Raw genomic sequence first — 23,994 nt, forward strand, 5'->3', positions numbered from 1 at the left:
GGTCTGACACACAGTGACATACTCAGTTTCACAACCCTGGACTCCCTTGTGTCTCAGGCCAATCTGGGCTCTGTCACAGTAGCCATGTGGGCCTCCCCTTCCCCGAGCCCAGAGCTGGTTCAGGGCCATCCTGCCCCCTCTGTCCTACATCCCCAGTAGCAGGCTCCCTCTTCACATGGCTCAGACTCAGCCTGGGGTACGTCTAACTTCAGGTGGACTCTGAGAAGTGCAGGGACAGAAGGTAGCCAGACTGAGGCTCTTGGAGGCTTGCAGCAGTGCAGCCAGAAATGGCAGCTGAGAGCACGGAGGTCCTGGCTGCAGCGGCTGCTCACCTGGCCGACTCCCAGAAGTCCTTACCACAGGCCACAGTAAACCAGGGCTCTTCTAGCACTACGTGTTGATGTGGGTTAATTTGGGGTGGAAATTTACAATTGCATTTCTTTTGCACTATTATGAAATGTCCACGAGTACCTTAATAGTGATTAAGTTAAAATCTAAGACTTAAATGTCTCGTGCACAAGATTGGCAAAATCACTAAGGTTCTTTATTGGCATCATTTTGTGACTTTTCAGCACTTCCAACATTTGTGATTTCCCCTTAATAAATTTTTAATAATCACAGAGTTTGCCTCTTAGTGATAAAATATATTGTATAAACTTGTATAAAATATCGAAATATTTTTTAATTTGTTAAAGGGTTATTTTTATTTTTGGGGTCTTTAAATTGAAGCAAAACAAATCTTTGTTAAATATAGGTTATTCCCTGTCTGACCATGTGGTGGCACAGTGGATAGAGTGTTGGACTGGGCCATAAAGGACCCAGGTTCGAAGCCCTGAAGTCACTGGCTTGAGCATGGGCTCATAGATATGACCCCATGGTTGTTGGCTTGAGCCTAAAGGCCGCTGGCTTGAAGCCCAAGGTTGCTGGCTTGAGCAAGGGGTTACTCGCTCTGCTGTAGCCCCCCGGACAAGGCACATATGAGAAAGCAATCAGTGAACAACTAAGGTGTGACAATGAAGAATTAATGCTTCTCATCTCTCTCCCTTCCTGTCTGTCCCTATCTGTCCCTCTCTCTGTGTCACAAAAAGGAAAATAAAAGTGTAGGTTATTCCCTAAAAAACACATATCTTTTTAGTATTAATAAAAAGAGCCTTCAACTTTGTGAAGAAGGAGCCCAAATCAGCACCCTACCCAAAGTGAGTCCTTTCCTCTCTAACTCAGGCCTGCTTCTGACCACAGAGCCCTGTCCCAGGTCCCCTGAGGGTAGCTGCCCTGGCCAAGCCATCCGGCTTCCTCCCCATTCCTGGCACTTGATCAGTATGTGGCCTTCAAGGATCACATGCAGCCTGTGGATGATGGACATGTAATTGATGGCATGTTTAATATCCCTTTACGTCCTATGAGCAAGAACATACTAAAGAATATATTCAAGAACCTATTAATAAAAGGATATATTCCAGGAGAGTATTCCCTAGAATGAGCTTTTGGTAAATGAGTAGACTAGGCCAACTGGTTAGTGCCACCTTCCTCCGTGTGGCCCCCTGCCATCTGAGCGCCAGGCGGACCTCATGGAGCTCAGCTGTACTGGGGGGTTCTGCAATATGTAACATAGAGGTGATCCCTGTTAGTTTATTACAGTAATACTCATCATCATCCTGGAGGAGTGGTTCCTCCAGGGGGCGATTGTCCTACCAAGCGGCTCGCAGCATCAGTGGGCACTGGGGCCAGACTGCCTGGGTCTGCATCTCAGCTCTGCCTCTTGCTTGAGCAAGACGTTGAAGCTCTGTGTGTACTCACTGTCCTCATCTGTGAAATGGGACCAGTGACAGCTGCAGCACCTGAAGGGTCACTGTGTTGCTTTAGTGGCACATCATAGTGGCACTCTGGTGTTAGCTCTAATTCTGAGAGTATTAAAGTATCTCCCAGTAATACCACACTGTTTAAGTCTAATTTTTAAATTCTGGACCTGAAAGAGACCGTAGAGATTAAGTTTATCCCCTCAGTTTACAGCTGAGGAAACTGAGGCATGAAGAACTCTGGCATAGAACACATGGTGTGTTTTGGCAGAGCTGCATTTAGAACCCAAGTATCCTGCCACTTAGTACATTTGATTTCTTCAGAAAGGGAAGGACAAGGTTGGCCTGCAGGACTCTTGGCCCTCAAGCAGCTGATTTTGGTTTACCTTCCTGTTTCAGCCTCTGAAGGGGAAATTGACTCCAAGTCCCGTGGACTTCACTATCACACCTGAAACCTTACAGAATGTCAAAGAGGTAACGTGTTCCTCACCCCCGAGTGCCAGGGGGGTTTTCTTAGTAACTGGATTCCATTGACAGACGACTGCCCAATTGTTCTGTATTTTTGGGTATCAAGAGGAAATTCCTGATTATCATCTGTACTCAAAACAGTCTGTATTTTCTATTTTAATGTCTTTTTAAACTCATTAACTACTTAGAAGACTAATAATTTTGAAAGGTTCCTTAGAATATATGTTTATTTTATTTTTATTTATTTTTTAATAATTTTATTTTTAATGAGGCAACATCAATAAATCAGGATACATATATTCAAAGATAACAAGTCCAGGTTATCTTGTCGTTCACTATGTTGCATACCCATCACCCAAAGTCAGATTGTCCTCTGTCACCTATCTAGTTTTCTTTGTGCCCCTCCCCCTTTCCCTCTCCCTCTCCCCCTCCCCCCGTAACCGCCACACTCTTATCAATGTCTCTTAGTTTCACTTTTATGTCCCACCTACGTATGGAATAATGCAGTTCCTGTTTTTTTCTGATTTACTTATTTCACTTCGTATAATGTTATCAAGATTCCACCATTTTGCTGTAAATGATCCGATGGCATCATGGCTGAGTAGTATTCCATAGTGTATATGTGCCACATCTTCTTTATCCAGTCATCTATTGATGGACTTTTTGGTTGTTTCCATGTCCTGGCCACTGTGAACAATGCTGCAATGAATATGGGGCTGCATTGTCTTTACGTATCAATGTTTCTGAGTTTTTGGGGTATATACCCAGTAGAGGGATTGCTGGGTCATAAGGTAATTCTATTTTCAGTTTTTTGAGGAACCACCATACTTTCTTCCATAATGGTTGTACTACTTTACATTCCCACCAACAGTGGATGAGGGTTCCTTTTTCTCCACAGCCTCTCCAACATTTGCTATTACCTGTCTTGTTAATAATAGCTAATCTAACAGGTGTGAGGTGGTATCTCATTGCAGTTTTGATTTGCATTTCTCTAATAACTAAAGAAGATGAGCATCTTTTTATATATCTGTTGGCCATTTGTATTTCTTCCTGGGAGAAGTGTCTATTCATGTCCTCTTCCCATTTTTTTATTGCATTGTTTGTTTGTTTGTTGTTGAGTTTTATGAGTTCTTTGTATATTTTGGATATTAGGCCCTTATCTGAGCTGTTGTTTGAAAATATTTCCCATTTAGTTGGCTGTCTATTTTGTTATCAGTTTCTCTTGCTGAGCAAAAACTTCTTAGTCTGATGTAGTCCCATTCATTAATTTTTGCCTTCACTTCTCTTGCCTTTGGAGTCAAATTCATAAAATGCTCTTTAAAACCCTGGTCCATGAGTTTAGTACCTATGTCTTCTTCTATGTACTTAATTCTTTCAGGTCTTATGTTTAGATCTTTGATCCATTTTGAGTTAATTTTTGTACAGGGGGACAGACTCTAGTCCAGTTTCATTCTTTTGCATGTGGCTTTCCAGTTTTCCCAGCGCCATTTATTGAAGAGGCTTTCTTTTCTCCATTGTGTGTTGTTGGCCCCTTTATCAAAAATTATTTGACTGTATATATGTGGTTTTATTTCTGGGCTTTCTATTCTGTTCCATTGGTCTGAGTGTCTATTTTTCTGCCAATACCATGCTGTTTTGATTGTCGTGGCCCTATAATATAGTTTGAAGTCAGGTATTGTAATGCTCCCAGCTTCATTCTTTTTCTTTAGGATTGCTTTGGCTATTTGGGGTTTTTTATAGTTCCATATAAATCTGATGATTTTTTGCTCCATTTCTATAAAAAATGTCATTGGAATTTTGATGGGGATTGCATTAAATTTGTATATTGCTTTGGGTAATATGGCCATCTTGATTATATTTATTCTTCCTAACCAAGAACAAGGTATATTCTTCCATCTCATTATATCTTTTTCGATTTCCCTTAACAATGGTTTATAGTTTTCATTATATAAGTCCTTTACATTCTTTGTTATGTTTATTCCTAAGTATTTTATTTTCTTTTGGTGCAATCGTGAAGGGGATTATTCTTTTGAGTTCGTTCTCAATTGTTTCATTGTTAGCATATAGAAGGCTATTGACTTCTGTATGTTAATTTTGTATCCTGCGACCTTACTGTATTGGCTTATTGTTTCTAGTAGTCTTTTTGTGGATTCTTTGGGGTTTTCGATGTATAGGATCATATCATCTGCAAAAAGTGATACCTTTACTTCTTCTTTTCCAATATGGATGCCTTTTATCTCTTTGTCTTGTCTGATTGCTATGGCTAGAACCTCTAGTACCACATTAAATAAGAGTGGAGAGAGTGGACAACCCTGTCTTGTTCCTGATTTAAGGGGGAAAGCCTTCAGTTTAGTGCCACTTAATATGATGTTAGCTGATGGTTTATCATATATGGCCTTTATCATGTTGAGATATTTTACTTCTATACCCATTTTGTTGAGAGTCTTAAACATAAAATTGTGTTATATTTTATCAAAAGCCTTTTCTGCGTCTATTGATAAGATCATGTGGTTTTTGTTCTTTGTTTTGTTGATATGGTGTATTATGTTAACCGTTTTACGTATGTTGAACCATCCTTGAGATTCTGGGATGAATCCCACTTGATCATGATGTATTATTTTTTTAATATGTTGTTGTATTCGCTTTGCTAGTATTTTGTTTAGTATTTTAGCATCTGTATTCATTAGAGATATTGGTCTGTAGTTTTCTTTTTTTGTGCCATCCTTGCCTGGTTTTGGTATGAGGGTTATGTTGGCCTCATAAAATGTGTTTGGAAGTATTGCTTCTTCTTCAATTTTTTGGAAGACTTTCAGTAGAATAGGAACCAAGTCTTCTGTGAATGTTTGATAAAATTCACTGGTATAGCCGTCAGGGCCTGGACTTTTATTTTTGGGGAGGTTTTTAATGGTTTTTTCTATTTCTTCTCTACTAATAGGGCTGTTTAGGCTTTCTGCTTCTTCTTGACTCAGTCTAGGAAGGTTGTATTGTCCTAGGAATTTATCTATTTCTTCTAGGTTGTTGAATTTAGTGACATGAAGTTTTTCATAGTATTCTACAATAATTCTTTGTATATCTACGGTGTCCGTGGTGATTTCTCCTCTTTCATTTTGGATTTTGTTTATATGAGTTCTTTCTCTTTTTTCCTTGGTAAGTCTTGCCAACGGTTTGTCATATTTGTTGATCTTTTCAAAGAACCAGCTCCTTGTTCTATTAATTTTTTCTATAGTTTTTCTGTTCTCTATTTCGTTTATTTCTGCTCTGATTTTTATTATCTCCTTTCTTCGGCTGATTTTGGGTTGTCTTTGTTCTTCTTTTTCTAGTTCCTTAAGGTGTGAAGTTAAGTGGTTCACTTGGGCTCTCTCTTGTTTGTTCATATATGCCTGAAGTGATATGAACTTCCCTCTTATCACTGCTTTTGCTGCATCCCATATATTCTGATATGTCGTATTGTCATTTTCATTAGTCTGTATATACTTTTGATCTCTGCACTTATTTCTTCATTGACCCATTCAGTTTTTAGAAGTATGTTGTTTAGTCTCCACATTTTTGTGGGATTTTTTTTCCTCTTTTTTGCAGTTGAATTCTAGTTTCAAGGCTTTATGATCAGAAAATATGCTTGGTACAACTTCGATTTTTCTAAATTTGCTGATGTTGTTTTTGTGGCCCAACATATGGTCAATTCTTGAGAATGATCCATGTACACTGGAGAAAAATGTATACTCAGTCACTTTGGGATGAAATGTCCTGTAGATGTCTATCATATCCAGGTGCTCTAGTGTTTTGTTTAAGGCCATTATGTCTTTGTTGATTCTCTGTTTGGATGACCGATCTAGAGCCGTCAGCGGTGTATTGAGGTCTCCAAGTATGATTGTATTTTTGTCAGTTTTTGTTTTAAGATCAATAAGTAGCTGTCTTATATATTTTGGTGCTCCTTGGTTTGGTGCATATATATTAAGAATTGTTATGTCTTCTTGATTCAGTATCCCCTTAGCCACTATGAAATGGCCATTTTTGTCTCTGAGTACTTTTGCTGTCTTGTAGTCAGCATTATCAGATATGAGTATTGCTACGCCTGCTTTTTTTTGGATGTTATTTGCTTGGAGTATTGTTTTCCAGCCTTTCACTTTGAATTTGTTTTTATCCTTGTTCCTTAGATGAGTTTCCTGTAGGCAGCATACAGTTGGATTTTCTTTTTTAATCCATTCTGCTACTCTGTGCCTTTTTATTGGTGAGTTTAATCCGTTTACATTTAGTGTAATTATTGACACTTGTGAGTTCCCTATTGCCATTTTATATATTGCTTTCTGTTAGTTTTGTGTCTTGTTTGATCCTTCTCTTTCATTTTTCTATCTTTTATTTTTATTTGGTTGTATTCCATACATCTATCCTCTGTTGCTATCTTTTTTATCTCATGTGCTTCTGTGGTGGGTTTTTCAGTGGTGGTTACCTTTAAGTAATGAAAAGGGTTCCTATCCTGTTCATTGTAGCGCACTATTTTGTGAGTACTTTTGCACTCCATCGTCCTTTGCTACTGTTAATCTCCATCCTTTCCCCCCCTTTCTTTTTGTTGTCACAGTTTAAATTTGGTTTTATTGTGTTCTTCTTGGAGGTTTTACTTGTGGCTTTATTTTGTTGTTGTTCTTTGTATCTGATTGGAGAACCCCCTTTAGTAATTCCTGGAGTGGGGGTTTTCTGATGATAAATTTCCTCATCTTTTCTGTATCTGTGAATGTTTTTATTTCTCCTTCATATTTGAAGGATAGCTTTGATGGGTATAGTATTAGTAGCTGAAAGTTCCTCACTTTCAGGACTTTAAATATTGGGGTCCACTCTCTTCTAGCTTGTAGAGTTTCTGCTGAAAAATCTGATGATAATCTAATGGGCCTTCATTTATATGTTGTATTCTTCTTTTCCCTGGCTGCCTTGAGAATTTTTTCTTTGCCGTTGGTTTGTGCCAATTTCATTATGATGTGCCTTGGAGTAGGTTTATTGGGGGTAAGAAAACTCAGAGTTCTGTTTGCTTCTTGAATTTGAGGCTTTAGTTCTTTCCACAGGCTTGGGAAGTTCTCATCTATTATTTGTTTGGGTATGTTTTCTCTCTCTTCTCCCTCTGATATACCTATTATTCTTATGTTATTCTTTTTGGTGGAGTCAGATAATTCCTTTGGGCTATCTCATTTTTTTACATTTTTGAGTCTCTTTCTTCTTCTCTCTGTTGTGCCTCAAGTTGCTTGTCTTCTATTTCACTAATCCTATCTTCTATCTGGCCTGTTCTATTAGCTAAACTTGTTACCTCATTTTTCAGCTCGTGAATTGAGTTTTCAATCTGTTTGATTTGTTTTTATAGTTTCAATTTCCTTGGAAATATATTCTTTGTGTTCGTTGAGTTTCCTGAGCTCCCTAAATTGCCCTTCTGTGTTTTCTTGTATATCTCGGAGGATTTTTAGGATTTCTATCTTCAATTCTCTGTCATTTAGCTCCAAGGTTTCCAATATATTAAATATTTTCTCCATAGATTTTTCCTCATCTATCTGTTACCTCTCTTTCTTTTGTATCCATGATATTCGATTTTCTCTTCCTTAATGGCATCTGAGGGTGGTTTTGTTGATAGTATTAATGAAATTTAATAAATAATAAAGTTTAAAAAAATAAAAAATCGAAGTTGTTTTTTTAAAAAAATTAACAATGAAATAGATATAAAATAAAATAAAAATTTAAGAAAAAAGGAAATTATTCCCCCCCTCCTTTTTTCCTCTCCTCTCCTCTCCCCTCTTTCTTGAGACTAAATAGAACAAACAATGCCTGTAATGGAGGGCCTGAATTGGGGAGAAGTAATAAAGGGGCAAAAAAAGAAAAAAGGGGGGGTATGGACCCACAAAAAGCAAATAAGAAAAAAATTTGGGTCAAGAATAAAATGATTTGCTTTTAGGTGTTAGTTGACTGAGAGTTATGATGCAAGGAATAAGAGGGAAACAGGAAAATGGGGGACAAATTAAAAAATTACTATTGTATTTAGTGGAACAAGAACTAGATAAAATGGAGAGCCAGGGATGGGAGCACTGCTAGTGTGTTAAAAAGGTGAAGTAAAAACCCCCCAAAATACCACAAACATAAGTTTGAGTCCCAGATAAGATATTGTTCGTTATTGAGGTTTGAATGAGAGGAGACGTAAAGGAGAAAGGAAAAAACTAATATAGAGGGAGAAAAGAGACAGAGAGAAAAAAAAGAGGGAACCACAAAAAGAAGAAAAAAGAGGAGAGAGAGAGAGAGTTAAGGGTTTTGGATTGCAACCCTCATAGAAAGGAAGAGGAAAGAAAAGATAATGGGAGATGTAACACTTATGGGTAGTGTAGTTCAAGGAGAGGAGAGAGTAAGACCAGCAGAGAGTTAAACGACCAAATTGGAGGAGGAAAAAAAATATCAAGAATGAAGATAAGAGAAACAAACAAGCAAATATAATAAAATGGGATAGGTTATAAAGTCTGCATATTATTCTTGATTTTGAGAGGTTATCTTCTTGCTTTTTCTTTTCTCTCCCTCTTCCTGGTCGGTGACTCTGTACCCAGGGTTCTGCCCCTTTGGCATGCTCAGGTAGAGGTTTGCAGTTGATAAGTCTCTATGGCGATGTTATGTATTGTGCTTTAGTCTCGTTGTCAGTCAAGGCTCATTAGCATTTATAGGCTCTGCCAGTGAGAGAGTCCGTGTTCCTGGAGCCTTTCTCCTAATCTTTCCTTCCTCAATTAGTAGCCTGATGATCTAGCTATGGGGTTGCTGCTGCCTCTGCCTGGATAGTAAGAGGCTCAAAGAGCTGGGCAACTCCCCACTCTATTCCCACTCAGCACAGGGCTCTGGGTAAGGTTCAGTCAGTCAGAGCTGCTAGCATAATCATGCGGGGCTTCCACCCACTCAAAGACCTCTGGCTCTGCCACTCTGTGGGATAACACGGGTGCGCACTGCCGAGGCACTTGGAGGAATCTCTTGCCCACTATCTGCACGCGCAGACCAGGATATCAGGCCAGCAGTCTCACACTCTGAGTGAAACCCCCACCCGTACAGAAAAGTTCCAGCATTGGAAATGGCTCTCGCTCCATCCCCGTGTGTGGCTTTTTCAAGGCGCTGGGGCAGCCCAAGATTCCGCTTTTGGCCCACACAAAGGCCCCTGACTCTGCTCCTCTGTGGGATAACACGGGTGCACACTGCCGAGGCACTCGGAGGAATCTCTCACTCACTATTTGCGCGCGCAGACCAGGAGATCAGGCTGGCCGCCTCACCCTCTGAGTGAAACCCCCACCCACATGGAAAAGTTCCAGCGTTGGAATTAGTTCTCGCTCCCTCCCCGTGCGCGGCTTTCCCCGGGCACTGGGGCAATTCAGAGATTCTGCTTTTGGCCCACACAAAGGCCCCTGACTCTGCCCCTCTGTGGGATAACACGGGCGCCCACTCCTGAGGTTCTCGGAGGAATCTCTCACTCACTATTTGCGCGCGCAGACCAGGATATCAGGCCAGCCACCTCACCCTCTGAGTGAAAGCCCTCCCACACGGAAAAGTTCCAAAGTTGGAATTGGCTCTCGCTCCCTCCCCGTGCGCAGCTTTCCCAGGGCGCTGGTGCAGTCCGGAGATTCCGCTTTCGGCCCACACAAAGGCCTCTGACTCTGCCTCTCTGTGGGATAACACGGGCACCCACTCCCGGGGCTTTGGAAGGAATCTCTTGCCCACTATCTGCACGCGCCGACCAGGAGATCGGGGAAAATGGCTGCCCCACTTGTCTTTCTTTGTCTGGGTTTGTCACGAGTGTTAGCTTGTGTTGCCTGGGTTGCCACAGGAACAGTTTTTCCTCAGTTTGGATCTCCGTGCCACAGCCTGGTTCGGCCGTTTGTGCCGCGGCCTGAATCTATTCACTCCGTTTGCCCGCCTTAGTTTCTATATTCTCAGTTCCCAGTGAAAGCCGCCCTGTTTAGGTTAGTGAGGAAGGCGTAGCATTTCTTACTCCCTGTTTCCTTCGGGGTTTGATTATATATTTAGCCAATTTTTCGCTCAACCATACCTTCGGGTGTATTGCGAAACATCTGGAGGCTCCAAGGATAGGTTTTTCTGTTTCTGGTTGAAGATCTTGTTGAGTTTTGGGGGAGATTTATCGGTATTGCTTCCTATCGCGCCATTACTCTGACGTCATCCAGCCTGTTTATTATTTTTTTACATATTCTTCCCGTTTTGCATTGTGGTCAGAGAGTCTAGTCTCTTCCTTGAGCCCCAGTCCCCACTGCTACCTGTCATGGTGGCTCTTCTCCTGTACTGTAATTTCTCACTGTGGGCCACTGCCTACACTTGGCCACCTGTCTCTTGTCATCTGTGGATATGGCTTTTCTATATAATTTTTTGTGTGTGTGTGTGTATTTTTCTGAAGCTGGAAACGGGGAGAGACAGTCGGACAGACTCCCGCATGTGCCTGACTGGGATCCACCCGGCTCGCCCACCAGGGGTGACGCTCTGCCCAACAGGGGGCGATGCTCTGCCCCACCGGGGGGTCGCTCTGCCACGACCAGAGCCACTCCAGCACCTGGGACAGAGGCCAAGGAGCCATCCCCAGTGCCCGGGCCATCTTTGCTCCAATGGAGCCTTGGCTGCGGGAGGGGAAGAGAGAGACAGAGAGGAAGGAGAGGGGGTGGAGAAGCAAATGGGCACTTCTCCTATGTGCCCTGGCCGGGAATCGAACCCTGGTCCCCCGCATGCCAGGCCGACGCTCTACCGCTGAGCCAACCGGCCAGGGCTGTGGATATGGCTTTTCTTCGTTGCTCTCATCCTGCATTCTGCTCTCAGGACCCTATTGATTAGTTGAATTGAAGGCAAGTCCAGGAGTGGGGCACATGAGTGACACTAGGCTTGTCCTTTGGAGCCACAGCTGAGGCAGGGCTGTGTGTAGACACCTTTCAGAAAGTCCATTTACCAACTCTGCCTTCTCCAGTTTTCAGAGAGCACACGACTCCAGTGGGCCAGTTAGACTTCCCTTCTGCAGGAGTTGGAGCCTTGAGTGGAGAAGCACGCAGGGACAGTGGGTGCATAGAGATGGTCCCGGCTCTGCCGCTGAGACCTCACACTGCCCTGAGAATTACCTAGTGCTGTCCCACTTGGCCCCACTTTTGCTTAAGTTGGTTAGAATAAGTTTATATTATTTGCTCTGGAAGAACCTAAATGACACAAAGCGTGTTAACAGCTGGACTGAGGAGGTCCTGAGCAGACAGAACAGACAGTTCTATTGCTGGTGTCCCTTGTAAGCTACATCTAGATAGATTCGTTGATACAGTCTCTCTAATAGAGGACTGGAACCCATTCTTTTTATTTTAAAAAAATTTTATTCCTTACATCTTGTCCTGTACTCGGGTATACTTAGTGTTTCTTTTTCTTCCTGTCTTAAGTCTGATTTATTAAGGTTGTGAGGGGTTTAATTTTTTTTTCTATCCTTAGCATTGTTTGCTCCTTTTTTCTCTAACATCCTATTCTCCTTTTCTAGTTGTTGCCGTTAAATGTTCAAACATACATGGACAGTTATAAATTTAAATAACACAGAATAAGCACCTTCTGGCGGAAGTAACAGTTTTGCATTTTCCTTCCATCACTGCCTTTTTTGTTATGTCTGAAATCTAAGTTCCAGCTTGTCCTCAGTTTTATTTCTCCCAATGTTGTCTTTAATGGCTGAGAAACCAGTCTTTCTTAGTTGCCTCATGGATCACAGTCACATTCCTTATCCTTAATTGTAACTTTTACCGTGGTCATTGCTCACCATTGATTCTACTAGTTTATGTCTTCTTTTTTCAACTTATTTTTTGTTTAGCTGGAATATATCCTAGAGTCATTCTTTCAGAAAGGGCGAGGCATGAACTTAAATCCTTGAGTGTCTGAAAAATACCTTTGCTCTCACACTTGAATTCTAATCTAGGCAGAAAATTCCAGCTGTAATATTTGTCCTTAGAACTTTGAAAAATAGTTTCCTGGTTTTCTAGGGCTCAGTGCTACTGATGACAATCTGGTCCTCAGACTTGTATCAACTGTTTCTTCTCCCTCTCCCTTACTACTCCTCCCCAAAACACTTTCAACATCTCCCCTCCTTAGTGTTCTAAGATTTCAAAGTACTTGCCCAGGTTTGGCTTTTGCTTTAGTCCGTGTGCCTGGCATTTGGTGGCCTCTTTCATTCCTTAGGCTGAACTCTCCTTCATGCCCTTTGAACTTCTGTAATCATTTCCTGGGTGCATCATAGAAGATCCTTGGCTCAATCTTCCAGCTAACTGATTTGCTCATCAGTGGATATTTAGCCCTTCTATTGGAATGTTTATTCAACAGCACTGTAATTCATTTCTAAGGATGGCTCCATTTTCAAGATAGCCCCTTATAGCCCCTTCTTTTATGGCGAGTGCAGCACCTGTCATCTCTCCATCGCCTGTACTGACGCTGTTTGTTGAGGAGTTGGTTCTTGTTTTTATAGAGTGCCTCCTTTCCTTGCTTTAATTTCCTGATGTTTATTGATTCTTGGTTACTAGTGTATATTTACAGATGGGGGTCTAGCACGTATGGTCTTGTTAACTAGACTCTGTCCTTAGCTCAAATGAAAATATGTTCTGATTATAAATGCACACTCTGACCAGAGGACCTTTGCCTAGAATGTTGTAGAGGGGGTTAGGGGGTGGAAAGGAGGCACCTGGAAAGGCCTACTGAGCCCTGTAGGCCTTCTTTTAGGGAATAGTGTGCAGGTAGTTTGTCTTCTGAGTCTAGAGGCTCCTGCACTATGGCCATAAATAACTTACACCTGCCCTGCCTTGCCCAGTCTGTTTTGGAAGTCTCCAGACGCCACACACGGGCAGTTTTCCCACCCTCTGATGCATCACCTGTGAGCACCTGACTGCCACTTCCCTGGCTGTCCCCACCTCTGACGTGACAGATGCAGGGCCAAGTCCTGCTGGGAACACTCACTCTCAGAGCCCTCTGCCAACTCTGGGATGCAGTCCGGGAACTCTTGTGAGGATTGTTGTCAAACACTTAGCTCAGCAGTGCTTCACGGGGCAGCCTGGGGCGGTGGTCTGTGGCTTTGCCAGAGTAGGTTTGTTTGTATATGTGTATGTTAAGGTCAGGTTGTGCAGCAGGGTGATGTTTGGAATCTTCAACTGGATCTAGAGAGCTTTTCATTGTTCTTCATTTGCTTGAAAGAATTTTAATGTAGACTGCTACTGCTTACTTTGCTAAACAAATAGCTTCTTTTCTTTTTAGTTATTTTAAGAACTCTGCCTTGAATGGAGACTTTTTAGAGCTCACTGCCTTTTGGGCCACCAGGTACAGAGCTCCCTGCTCCTCAGTTCCAGCCCTGCGCTATCAGCAGGGCAGCCGTGGCCACATGTGACCACTGACACTGCAGGTGTGGCTGGTCAGAACTGAAAAGAGCTATACATGAAGGTTTGGAAGTCAGAGACAACTCAGTATGAGAAAGCATGTAAACATTGTAACTTTAAAATATTGGTTATATGTAGAAGTGATATTATTTTGGACATATTGACTAATTTTATCTGTTTCCTTTTACTTTTTAAAATGTGGTTGCTAGAAAAATTTAAACTACATGGTTCAGACTTGTGGCTTGCATAATGTTTCTGTTGGATAGAAGTGTTCTAAGCTCTGAATCATCAGTAACGGGACACAGCCAGAGGTGGAGACACTAGAACAATCATCTGTTTTCCCTTGGGAGCACTGTCACTCCTCTGCAACCTGTCCCTCTCTTTCCAGAGAAAAGGTTCATTGGCTTCATTCAAACACTGAAGAACACTGTTCTCTTTAAATTTCCTTGAAATAAAATATATGTTTTGACTTTCCAAAGTTGTATTATTGAAAACATTTTTAAATTATCTTTCTTTTTTTTTGGATTTTTCTGAAGTTAGAAACGGGGAGGCAGTCAGACAGACTCCCGCATGCGCCCGACCGGGATCCACCCGGCATGCCCACCAGGGGGCGATGCTCTGCCCATCTGGGGCGTCCCTCTGTTGCAACCAGGGCCATTCTAGCAGAGGCCATGGAGCCATCCTCAGCGCCCAGGCCAACTTTACTCCAATGGAGCCTCAGCTGCGGGAGGGGAAGAGATAGACAGAGAGGAAGGAGAGGGGGAAGGGTGGAGAAGCAGATGGGCGCTTCTCATGTGTGCCCTGGCTGGGAATCAAACCTGGGACTCCTGCACGCCAGGCCGACGCTCTACCATTGAGCCAACCTGCCAGGGCTATTATCTTTTTAAAACCTTTTTGCATGTGGCTGCTCACTTGTCCTTAAATACTTCCTCAGACATTTTGTGTGTCATTTCCTTGGTAAGAAGGAGCTTTCCAATCTGGTCCAGGCTACCTGGGTGATTTGGGGAGAGGTTCTGAGCAGGAGTCAGTCCATGCCTCATCTCCCGAGGCAGTAGTGGGAAAATCACTCTATTAAGTTGATGGAAGATGTAAGTACTACTGTCCCTTTTCCCCCCATTTTGTAAAACAGGGTCCCAGTGGATTTTATCAAAATTATCCAACTTTGTTTTCTGTTTTTAATTATACCAAAGTTGACTATCGAGTCATTTCCAGTCCTGATGCCCTTGTCTTTGTTCTATTTTAGAGAGTCCTACTTCCCAAATTTCTCATCAGAGGACATTTGAACTCAACCAACTGTGTTATCACACAGCCGCTGATGGGAGAGCTGGTGGTGGAGAGCTCGGAGGCCGCCATCAAGAGCATAGAGCTGCAGCTGGTCCGTGTGGAGACCTGCGGTGAGGCCCTGCTGCTGCCCTCCTGCGGGTGGTAGCTAGCACTTCCTGTCTTGTCTGAGGACAGGAGAGGGGGAGAGAAGGGGACTCCCGGGTCCTGGAGAGCAACTGGGAGACGTGAGCGTCAGAGCAGGTTCTCACAGTCTCCAGGCGTCGCTGATCAGCCTGTTGGACGTTCTCTGTCTTCTGACCATATGGTGCTCACTCCCTCCTCCAGGGTGTGCAGAAGGGTATGCCCGTGATGCCACAGAGATTCAGAATATTCAGATTGCAGACGGAGATGTTTGTCGGAACCTCTCGGTACCCATATACATGGTCTTCCCCAGGCTATTCACCTGCCCCACACTGGAGACCACCAACTTCAAAGTGGGTGAGTGCTGGCTCCCAGCCCTGGCCACTGGGGTAATCTTGTGATGGGTGTGGCCCACAGAAAGGGACCAACCCACCGTCTGCGTGGGTCAGGTGCAACTCAGAGCACTTGTCCCTTCATTACACAGAAGCTCACTGAGACAGTGTCATGTGGGGCACAGGGTCCACAGCAAGCAGTCCCAGCTCTCAAAGCACCTGTTTGTCACCCACAGCATTGGGCTAGGGCAGGGGGCTATCAACTGTGCCCGAAACTAACAGCAAGGGAGAAGCCAGCACTGTGCACAGGGGTTAGGTCAGTGCCTCTGATGTCCAAAACGTGACAGTTCCCCGTGAACAGTAGTCATTGTGAAGCCTCGGCTTCCTCAGGATAAGCTTCTGCATCACAGCCAAGGCTCACTGGTAACTAAGTGTGACGGAGGTTTGGTAGCATCTGCTGCTACGCCTGATTCTCAGAAATGTGGACTTTGTCCCTAAGGTAGTATGTTTCATTAATATCAGATTCCCCCCAAATCCTTTAAGATGTGTTATTTTTAGTCCAGATAGAACCTGCTTTTAAATTAGACCATGATTTTACTTTAAACATTTTCAAATAATGTAATTTAAAATTTAAGTAAGTACAGTTTTATCACCAAAGTTGAGCATGTGCTATTTAAAGAGAAGGAAGGGTTGTTGCATCTAGACTGAATCCTGGTGCTTCTTGTACCTCTGTGTGCCTCTGAGCGGTTGTAGGTCCTAGAGCTCAGCTCGCTGGGGGCCACACAAGCTGGTGTTTGTGGAGCCCCTTGAGTTCATCATTAGAAACGTTACACTGAGAGCATATGGAGTCTGGGTGCCTAAAAGATGATGATGTTGGTCGAACTTGACCCAAGCCAAGGTACTTTGACTGTTCTCAAAAATCATGTATATGGCCTGACCACATGGTGGCGCAGTGGATAGAGCGTCAACCTGGGATGCGGAGGACGCAGGTTCGAGACCCCGAGGTCACCAGCTTGAGCACGGTCTCATCTGGTTTGAGCAGAGCTCACCAGCTTGGACCCAAGGTCGCTGGTTCGAGCAAGGGCTCACTCGGTCTGCTGTAGCCCCACGGTCAAGGCACATATGAGAAAGCAATCAATGAACAACTAAGGTGTCGCAACAAAAAAACTAATAATTGATGCTTCCATCTTTCTCCATTCCTGTCTGTCCCTATCTATCCCTCTGACTCTTTCTCTGTCTCTGTAAAAAAACAAAAAACAAAAAAAAAACCCATGTATGATTATTATAGAAGAGGTAGTATAAGCCCACAGTACAAAATTCAAAGGCACCAGGGGCCTAGAGAGCAGGGTGAGTGCCCTCAACTGCCCAGGGTCCACCCTAGACCACTAGCCTGCCCACCACCCATGGCCACCAGCATCGTAGGCCCTCTCACACTGTATGTGTGGTCTGAGGTGCTACTGCTTTATGTCAGAATGCTTTAATTTTAAATTGAGGAGGAACTTCTCTGTTGATTTCTCAATTTGGTTTTCCTACATAAACTTCAAAAAGGTCCAACAATTATTTTGTATGCTATTAAGCACCTAAATTTTTTATGCTATTTTTATCAGATTTATAAAGGGTCCATATACCATTAACACGAGGCCCTTGATTCTTCCATATAAATAACACCCTCAGTCCATCAGCCAAGCTACCAGGAATGCTCTGTTCCTCATGCCTGATGTTGAGTTCAGTCTGGTTTGGACAGATGCTATAGTGAGGGGGTCCTTGCCCAAAAGAGCTGGCATGCCTCATGGAGGCCTGTGGCCTCTCCAAGGCTGCCGAGGTCCAGCTCCAAGTCTTAGGGAGGTCGACACTCCAGGCTGGGAGGCGGGAGCGAGCCCACATCCCGAGGTAGGAGCAGTCTCACCAGTGACTTCATGTGCCTGGTCAGGCTGGCATGCAGGTGCTTGGATGGAGTGGCTACCCTGATGCCGCTGCTCTGCAGCATGTCCTCTGCCACAAGGAAAGCCAGCATCAGCTCCTGGAAATGGTCTCAGTTCCCTGACAGTCCTCTCTGTGCAGTCCAGCTATCCCAAGCCCCTTCAGGACCACAGGTGGCTGGAGGGAGGTGGAAGGAGTTGGGCTGGGAAGGCCCAGGGGCCATTCTTGTGCTGTGACAGTGGTCAAAGTAAGGGAAGGAGGGGGCAGCACTGCTGGTGTATGGCTCCTGTCGGTGCTTGGGGAGGGCAGCAGTCACACAGGGACGTCCTCCGGACCCCAGCCACAGGTGGGGCCCCAGACCAGGTGACCCCAAGCCCCTTCTGCAGCTGAGTTCTGTGGAGTGGGACAGGGCTGCCCCTGTCCCTTCAGCCCAGCTTACCTCTCTGCCCACCTCCATCTGCACATGCTGGGGGATGAGAGGGGCTTGTCCTCAGGGAGATTTCCCTCATACCCCTTTTGCTACATCAACAAGGCTCAGAGCAGCTAAAGAGTTGGTGGGGAAAGGCCCGTTGCTGAAAGGCCAAAGATGCACGTTCAGACAGGTGTTTCAGAAGAGTGAATATGACCTAGAGGCACAAGTTAAACTGAATGCTTTTCTGAGCATGTTACCCACTGGGGACGAAGTCGGGTACCAGATAGCTGCAGGCTGCTTTGGAGTTGGTATTCCACTAAGAACTGTTGGAAATGTAAACATAATGCAAAAGGAGTGTAAGTGAATTGAAAAGCTTCCAGGGCCCTGGCCGGTTGGCTCAGCAGTAGAGCACCGTACCAGCATATGGAAGTCCCGGGTTTGATTCCCAGCCAGGGCACACAGGAGAAACGCCCGTCTGCTTCTCCACTCTTCCCTCTCTCCTTTCTCTTTATCTCTCTCTTCCCCTCCCACAACCAAGGCTCCATTGGAGCAAAGTTGGCCCGGGTGCTGAGGATCGCTCCATGGCCTCCGCCTCGGGCACTAGAGTGGCTCTGGTTGCAATGGAGCAACGCCCCAGATGGGCAGAGCATCGCCCTCTAGTGGGCATGCCGGGCGGATCCCAGTTGGGCTCATGTGGGAGTGTGACTGCCTCCCACTTCTAACTTTGGAAAAATACAAAATATATATATATATATATATATATGCCAAAAAAAGCTCCCAGAAGATTCCAAGGAAGTGGTTGGGGAATCTGATATGTTCCTGTACCCTGGTGAGAAGACAGGGTGCCCGGAGGCATCAAACAACAATGTTGCATGTCCCCCACCTCCAGCCCCCACCCGTGGCTCTCCTAGAAGCTCAGGGTTACAGATGGAAAGGGAATACAGGAACCCCATGGCACCTGCACCTCCCTGCTCAGAGCCGCTGGGCCTGTGGAGGGCCTGGTGCTCAGTTTCCATGCTCAGAGCAGGTGAGCTAAAGCCTATCCTTTGTCTTCCCAGAGTTTGAGGTGAACATTGTGGTGCTGCTTCAGGGCGATCACCTCATCACGGAGAACTTTCCGCTGAAGCTCTGCAGGATGTAGCCCAGACCGGAGTGGCCCAGTGGGGTGCAGCTGCCCATACAGACCGCTTCTGAGGATTCTGTACCAGAAATGGACCTGACTCCTCAGGTCACAGTCACTTTCATTTCCTTGGGACTTCTGCTCCCAGTGGGAACCTCCAGTCAGACCTTTTCTTTGAAATTCATCGGAATTTCTTGATATTGGCAAGATCATTTCCCAGAAAGCAAATTTTTTTTTTGACTCCTGACTTCCCTACAGACCATTGTCAAAGTTTGGGCTTTGCTGGAATGTGAGGTCCTGAGGACAACAGGAAGTGCCCCATGCCTGGCTGACAGGTGTGGCCGGGACTGAGGCTGGAGCCACACAGGACAGTGACAGGCATGCTCCTTGCTGACAGCGTCTGCAGACCCTGCGAAGAGGGCCAAGTGGCTTCCGCTGAAAGCGTGGTTCTTCTAACATTTTTCATAACCTTTAAAAAACTGAAAGAAGGTGTTCCTTGCTGACACAGGAGTAAGGAGATTTGGGGACAATGGTTGAAGCTTTCTATAGTCTCAAGACCTGATGTAAAACTGCAAACTGCCATATTCCCAGAATGCACTCATATTCCAGGTCATTCAAGAATGCACATGTCCATGCCTGGTGTTGGGTGGATTCTGGACAGAATACTTGTTCCCAGGGCAGCAGGTAAAGACCTGTCTACACTGGCTGGTGCCAGGACGGTGCCCTGGACTTGATGAGCTTGGCCTCTCTTTGACCCACCAGGGACCTGCATTCCAGCTGGAAGCCTGGGTCTGAAGCTGCTTTCCCCTCAGTCCCCCTTGTGGTGCACAGTATATAGTGAGCCATTACAGCCCGTTTCTCCCCATCAGTCCTCAGAAATAGGCCCTGTACACAGCACATCACCCGGCCTTCCAGCCAGTCCTCCATCTGGACAGGCTCAGGCAGGGTCATCGTCCCCAGACAGTGTCTGGTGACATGTGATCTGAGGGCAGACAACCCCACTCAGGCACAGCTTTCTCCCAAGGCTTCCTCAGGCACAGTGGTACACCTTAGCATCATCTGAAGATTGATTCCCATGGGATACATTTCTGGTTCATAAATATTTTACACTCACATGACATTAACAATGATCTGTCTTTGATGATGTATTTAAAGTAGTATAAAACAGGCTATCCTTGTTGGGGAATTTCAAAAGTAGGAATAATTTTTAATTAAAAAAACCGCTAAATGAGAATTTTGAGACATGGTTTGGGATTTCTTTAGTGAATTTTATGGACATAAGTATGCCGAGTAGTCCCCTAGGGAATAATTAGTACCTGAAGAGAAGCCATAGCCCACCACGGCAGTCCTTGCCTTCATCCCTGAGGGGCCCAGCCCACCACGGCCATCCTTGCCTTCATCCCTGAGGGGCCCAGCCCACCACGGCCATCATTATCTTTATCCCTGAGGGCCAGGCATGGGCCTCAGCCTCCTGGCCATTCCTTCCCCCTTGGTCAGACACCTCCAACAGTGGTTGTTATTGGAAACCTGGATGTGTGGTGCCTTGGACAGCATCCATCCCTCCACTGTCCTGGCCGGAGCTGGTTGTCCACTGTCAGCTGAGGGTTGCCAGGTTCTCCCATTTTAGCCAAGAGGAGAGGACGGGGAGATGAAGGAAGAGTCTGAACTAGGAATTTATTATTTGGACATGTCCACTTAAGAACACACTTTGGCCATCAGAGCTCCAGCAGAAATGGTGCCTGGCTCTAGCTCTCAGCCACTTGGTGAATTCCAAAGAGGGTGGCAAGGTAAATCAGAAATAAAATGTTAGAAGAGCCAAAACATCGTGCCTGAATTTGTCCAGAGTTGCTGTCCCAAGCCAACCTGTGCCAATAGCTGCTGGGAGGCGGAATTCTGATTCTTTCTGCCTCCCTCACTGGAGTCTCGTTAGTCCCAAATCTGAGTCCGACTCACCCTTTTAAATCTGTGGGGATGAGTTACCCCGTGCCAGCAGTGTCTGGGCTGTAGCAGATCATCTGGCTCTCCCACGATCCCTTCGATTCCCCCTTGTTCAGAGACAGGGCTGTATTGCCAGGACTCATGCCCACTTGGCAAGGATCTTCCTTTGTGGCTGCATGTGGTCATGTGACAGGGAGGACATGGGCCACTGGAGGCTGGACCCTGCTGACCCTGCCCCACAACTGGACCAGTAACAGGCCTGCATCCTGTCTAGCCCATGCCGGAAACAACGGGTGTGTGAGCCCAGCAACTCCTGTCATCATTGTCATTACAGGAGAAAGAGATGGGCTTGTCCGCTGGATTGCTGTGTACCTGGGCTGCAGCCACAGGGGCTGGCTTTCCTGGTCACCCGCTATTCAGATGATTGAAAAGGGTTAAGTTATAGTTTTCCCAGAAAGAAGCATCAACTTCCTACCAAGAATAACTTCTGTGATGACAGCTACAATGTGTCCCTGTCCTCCCATTTTGGGAAGAGAGCTGCCACGGAGGCCTCTCAGGTGAGGCTGACCATCCCCCAGAAGGTCGGCCACATGCTGTTCCAGGAGCTCCGTGCAGTGAGGTGGCCAAAGTGTTCAGACAGAAACCAGCTGGGATCTGGGGCTGATGGGAGTGAGTGCTCCAATAATGGCAGGAGAGCATCAGGTGTTCTCCAGGTCAGGTCCTGCTCTAGATGCTGCACCTGTGTTCTTGTGAGCGACCCCGTGAGGAGGGAGCTCTGAGTGTCCCATTTACAGGTGAGGGGACAGTAGTCGAGGGAAAGGCCATGTTCCCGGCGTTCCCCTCCAGCACCAGGGAGCAGTCCATCTAATGGTCCAGTTTCACCTGCACTGAAGCCTATCCCCCTTACCTTGCTTCACCTGGGCTTTACTTCGCCATACCATGGATGGGCTTTTCTGCCTGTTTCCTCCTGTTATCCCATCACATGTCGTCAGGGTTACCACATTTGCTGAAAGGAGCCCAGGGCTCTGCTACCTCTGTTCCTGGTCTCATCGCCTCAGTTCTGATCAGCCGCTCAAACGAAGAGGAAGGGAATATTTACAACTGGACTCAGATTAGAGATGAAGTGGGTGATTAAAGACCCAAACGAGGGAACATACCTCAACATGATAAAGGCCATCTATGACAAACCCACAGCCAACATAATACTCAATGGGCAAAAATTAAAAGCTATCCCCTTAAGATCAGGAACAAGGCAGGGTTGCCCCCTTTCACCACTCTTATTCAACATAGTTCTGGAAGTCCTCGCCACAGCAATCAGACAAGAAAAAGAAATAAAAGGCATCCAAATTGGAAAAGAAGAAGTAAAACTATCATTATTTGCAGATGACATGATATTGTATATAGAAAACCCTAAAGTTTCAGTCAAAAAACTACTAGACCTGATAAAAGAATTTGGCAAGGTGGCAGGATATAAAATCAATACTCAGAAATCAGAGGTATTTTTATACACTAATAATGAACTGTCAGAAAGAGAAATCAGGGAATCAATCCCCTTTACCATTGCAACCAAAAAAATAAAGTACCTAGGAATAAATCTAACCAAGGAGATTAAAGACTTGTACTCAGAAAATTATAAAACATTGATAAAAGAAATCAGGGAAGATACGAATAAGTGGAGGCATATACCGTGCTCATGGTTAGGAAGAATAAACATCATTAAAATGTCTATATTACCCAAAGCAATTTATAAATTCAATGCAATACCAATGAAAATACCAATGACTTACTTCAAAGACATAGAACACATATTCCAAAAATTTATATGGAACCAAAAAAGAACACGAATAGCCTCAGCAATCCTGAAAAGGAAGAAAAAAGCGGGAGGTATCACACTTCCAGATATCAAGTTATATTATAAGGCCATTGTACTCAAAACAGCATGGTACTGGCATAAGAACAGGCACATAGATCAATGGAACAGAACAGAGAACTCAGAAATAAACCCACAGCTCTATGGACAACTGATATTTGACAAAGGAGGTAAGACAATACAATGGAGTAAAGACAGCCTCTTCAACAAATGGTGTTGGGAAAACTGGACAGCTACCTGCAAAAAAATGAAACTAGACCACCAACTTACACCACTCACAAAAATAAACTCAAAATGGATAAAAGACTTGAATGTAAGCCATGAAACCATAAGCATTTTAGAAGAAAACATAGGCAGTAAGCTCTCTGACATCTCTCGCAGCAATATATTTGCTGATTTGTCTCCACAGGCAAGTGAAATAAAAGACAGGATAAACAAATGGGACTTTATCAAACTAAAAAGCTTCTGCACAGCTAAAGACAATAAGAACAGAATAAAAAGACAAACTACACAATGGGAGAATATATTTGACATAGCGTCTGATAAGGGGTTAATAACCAAAATTTATAAAGAACTTGTAAAACTTAATACCAGGAAGACAAACAATCCAATCCAAAAATGGGCAAAAGAAATGAATAGACATTTCTCCAAAGAGGACACACAGATGGCCAATAGGCATATGAAAAAATGTTCAACATCATTAATGATTAGAGAAATGCAAATTAAAACCACAATGAGATATCACCTCACACCAGTCAGAATGGCACTCATCAATAAAACAACACAGAATAAGTGCTGGCGAGGATGTGGAGAAAAGGGAACCCTCCTGCACTGCTGGTGGGAATGCAGACTGGTGCAGCCACTATGGAAAACAGTATGGAGATACCTCAAGAAATTAAAAATCGAACTGCCTTTTGACCCAGCTATACCACTGTTAGAAATATACCCCAAGAACACCATAGCACTGTTTGAAAAGAAGAAATGCACCCCCATGTTTATGGCAGCATTGTTCACAATAGCAAAGATTTGGAAACAGCCCAAGTGTCCATCAGAGGATGAGTGGATTAAAAAGCTTTGGTATATATATACTATGGAATACTACTCAGCCATAAGAAATGATGACATAGGATCTTTTACAACAACATGGATGGGCCTTGATAACATTATACTGAGTGAAAGAAGTAAATCAGAAAAAACTAAGAACTATATGTTTCCACACATAGGTGGGACATAAAGATGAGACTCAGAGACATGAACAACAGTGTTGGGGTTACAGGGTGGGGGGAGGAGAGGGAGGGGGTTGGGGGAGGGGAGGGGCACAAAGATCATGGCTTTTCAGCATTGGCCATATTCCCCCCT

General features: G+C 44.5%; 1 protein-coding gene across 6 annotated transcripts in view; it reads left to right on the top strand.

The window, feature by feature from the left end:
• The window catches only part of VPS26C (VPS26 endosomal protein sorting factor C), a 54,636-nt gene that overhangs the window by 28,622 nt on the left and 2,020 nt on the right, over window positions 1–23,994 (top strand). For 4 of the 6 annotated variants that reach the window (XM_066259389.1, XM_066259385.1, XM_066259387.1 and 1 more), the window contains 3 exons: window positions 2,196–2,270; window positions 14,883–15,033; window positions 15,248–15,400. In XM_066259389.1, the coding sequence (XP_066115486.1) occupies window positions 2,196–2,270; window positions 14,883–15,033; window positions 15,248–15,400 (379 nt within the window). Of the gene's footprint in view, window positions 1–2,195; window positions 2,271–14,882; window positions 15,034–15,247; window positions 15,401–18,765; window positions 22,177–23,994 lie in introns of those variants that run through there. The other 2 variants (XM_066259390.1, XM_066259386.1) reach the window with 2 other exon arrangements.

The sequence above is a fragment of the Saccopteryx bilineata genome, chromosome 2 (genome assembly GCF_036850765.1).
Source record: "Saccopteryx bilineata isolate mSacBil1 chromosome 2, mSacBil1_pri_phased_curated, whole genome shotgun sequence".
Lineage (NCBI taxonomy): Eukaryota > Metazoa > Chordata > Mammalia > Chiroptera > Emballonuridae > Saccopteryx > Saccopteryx bilineata.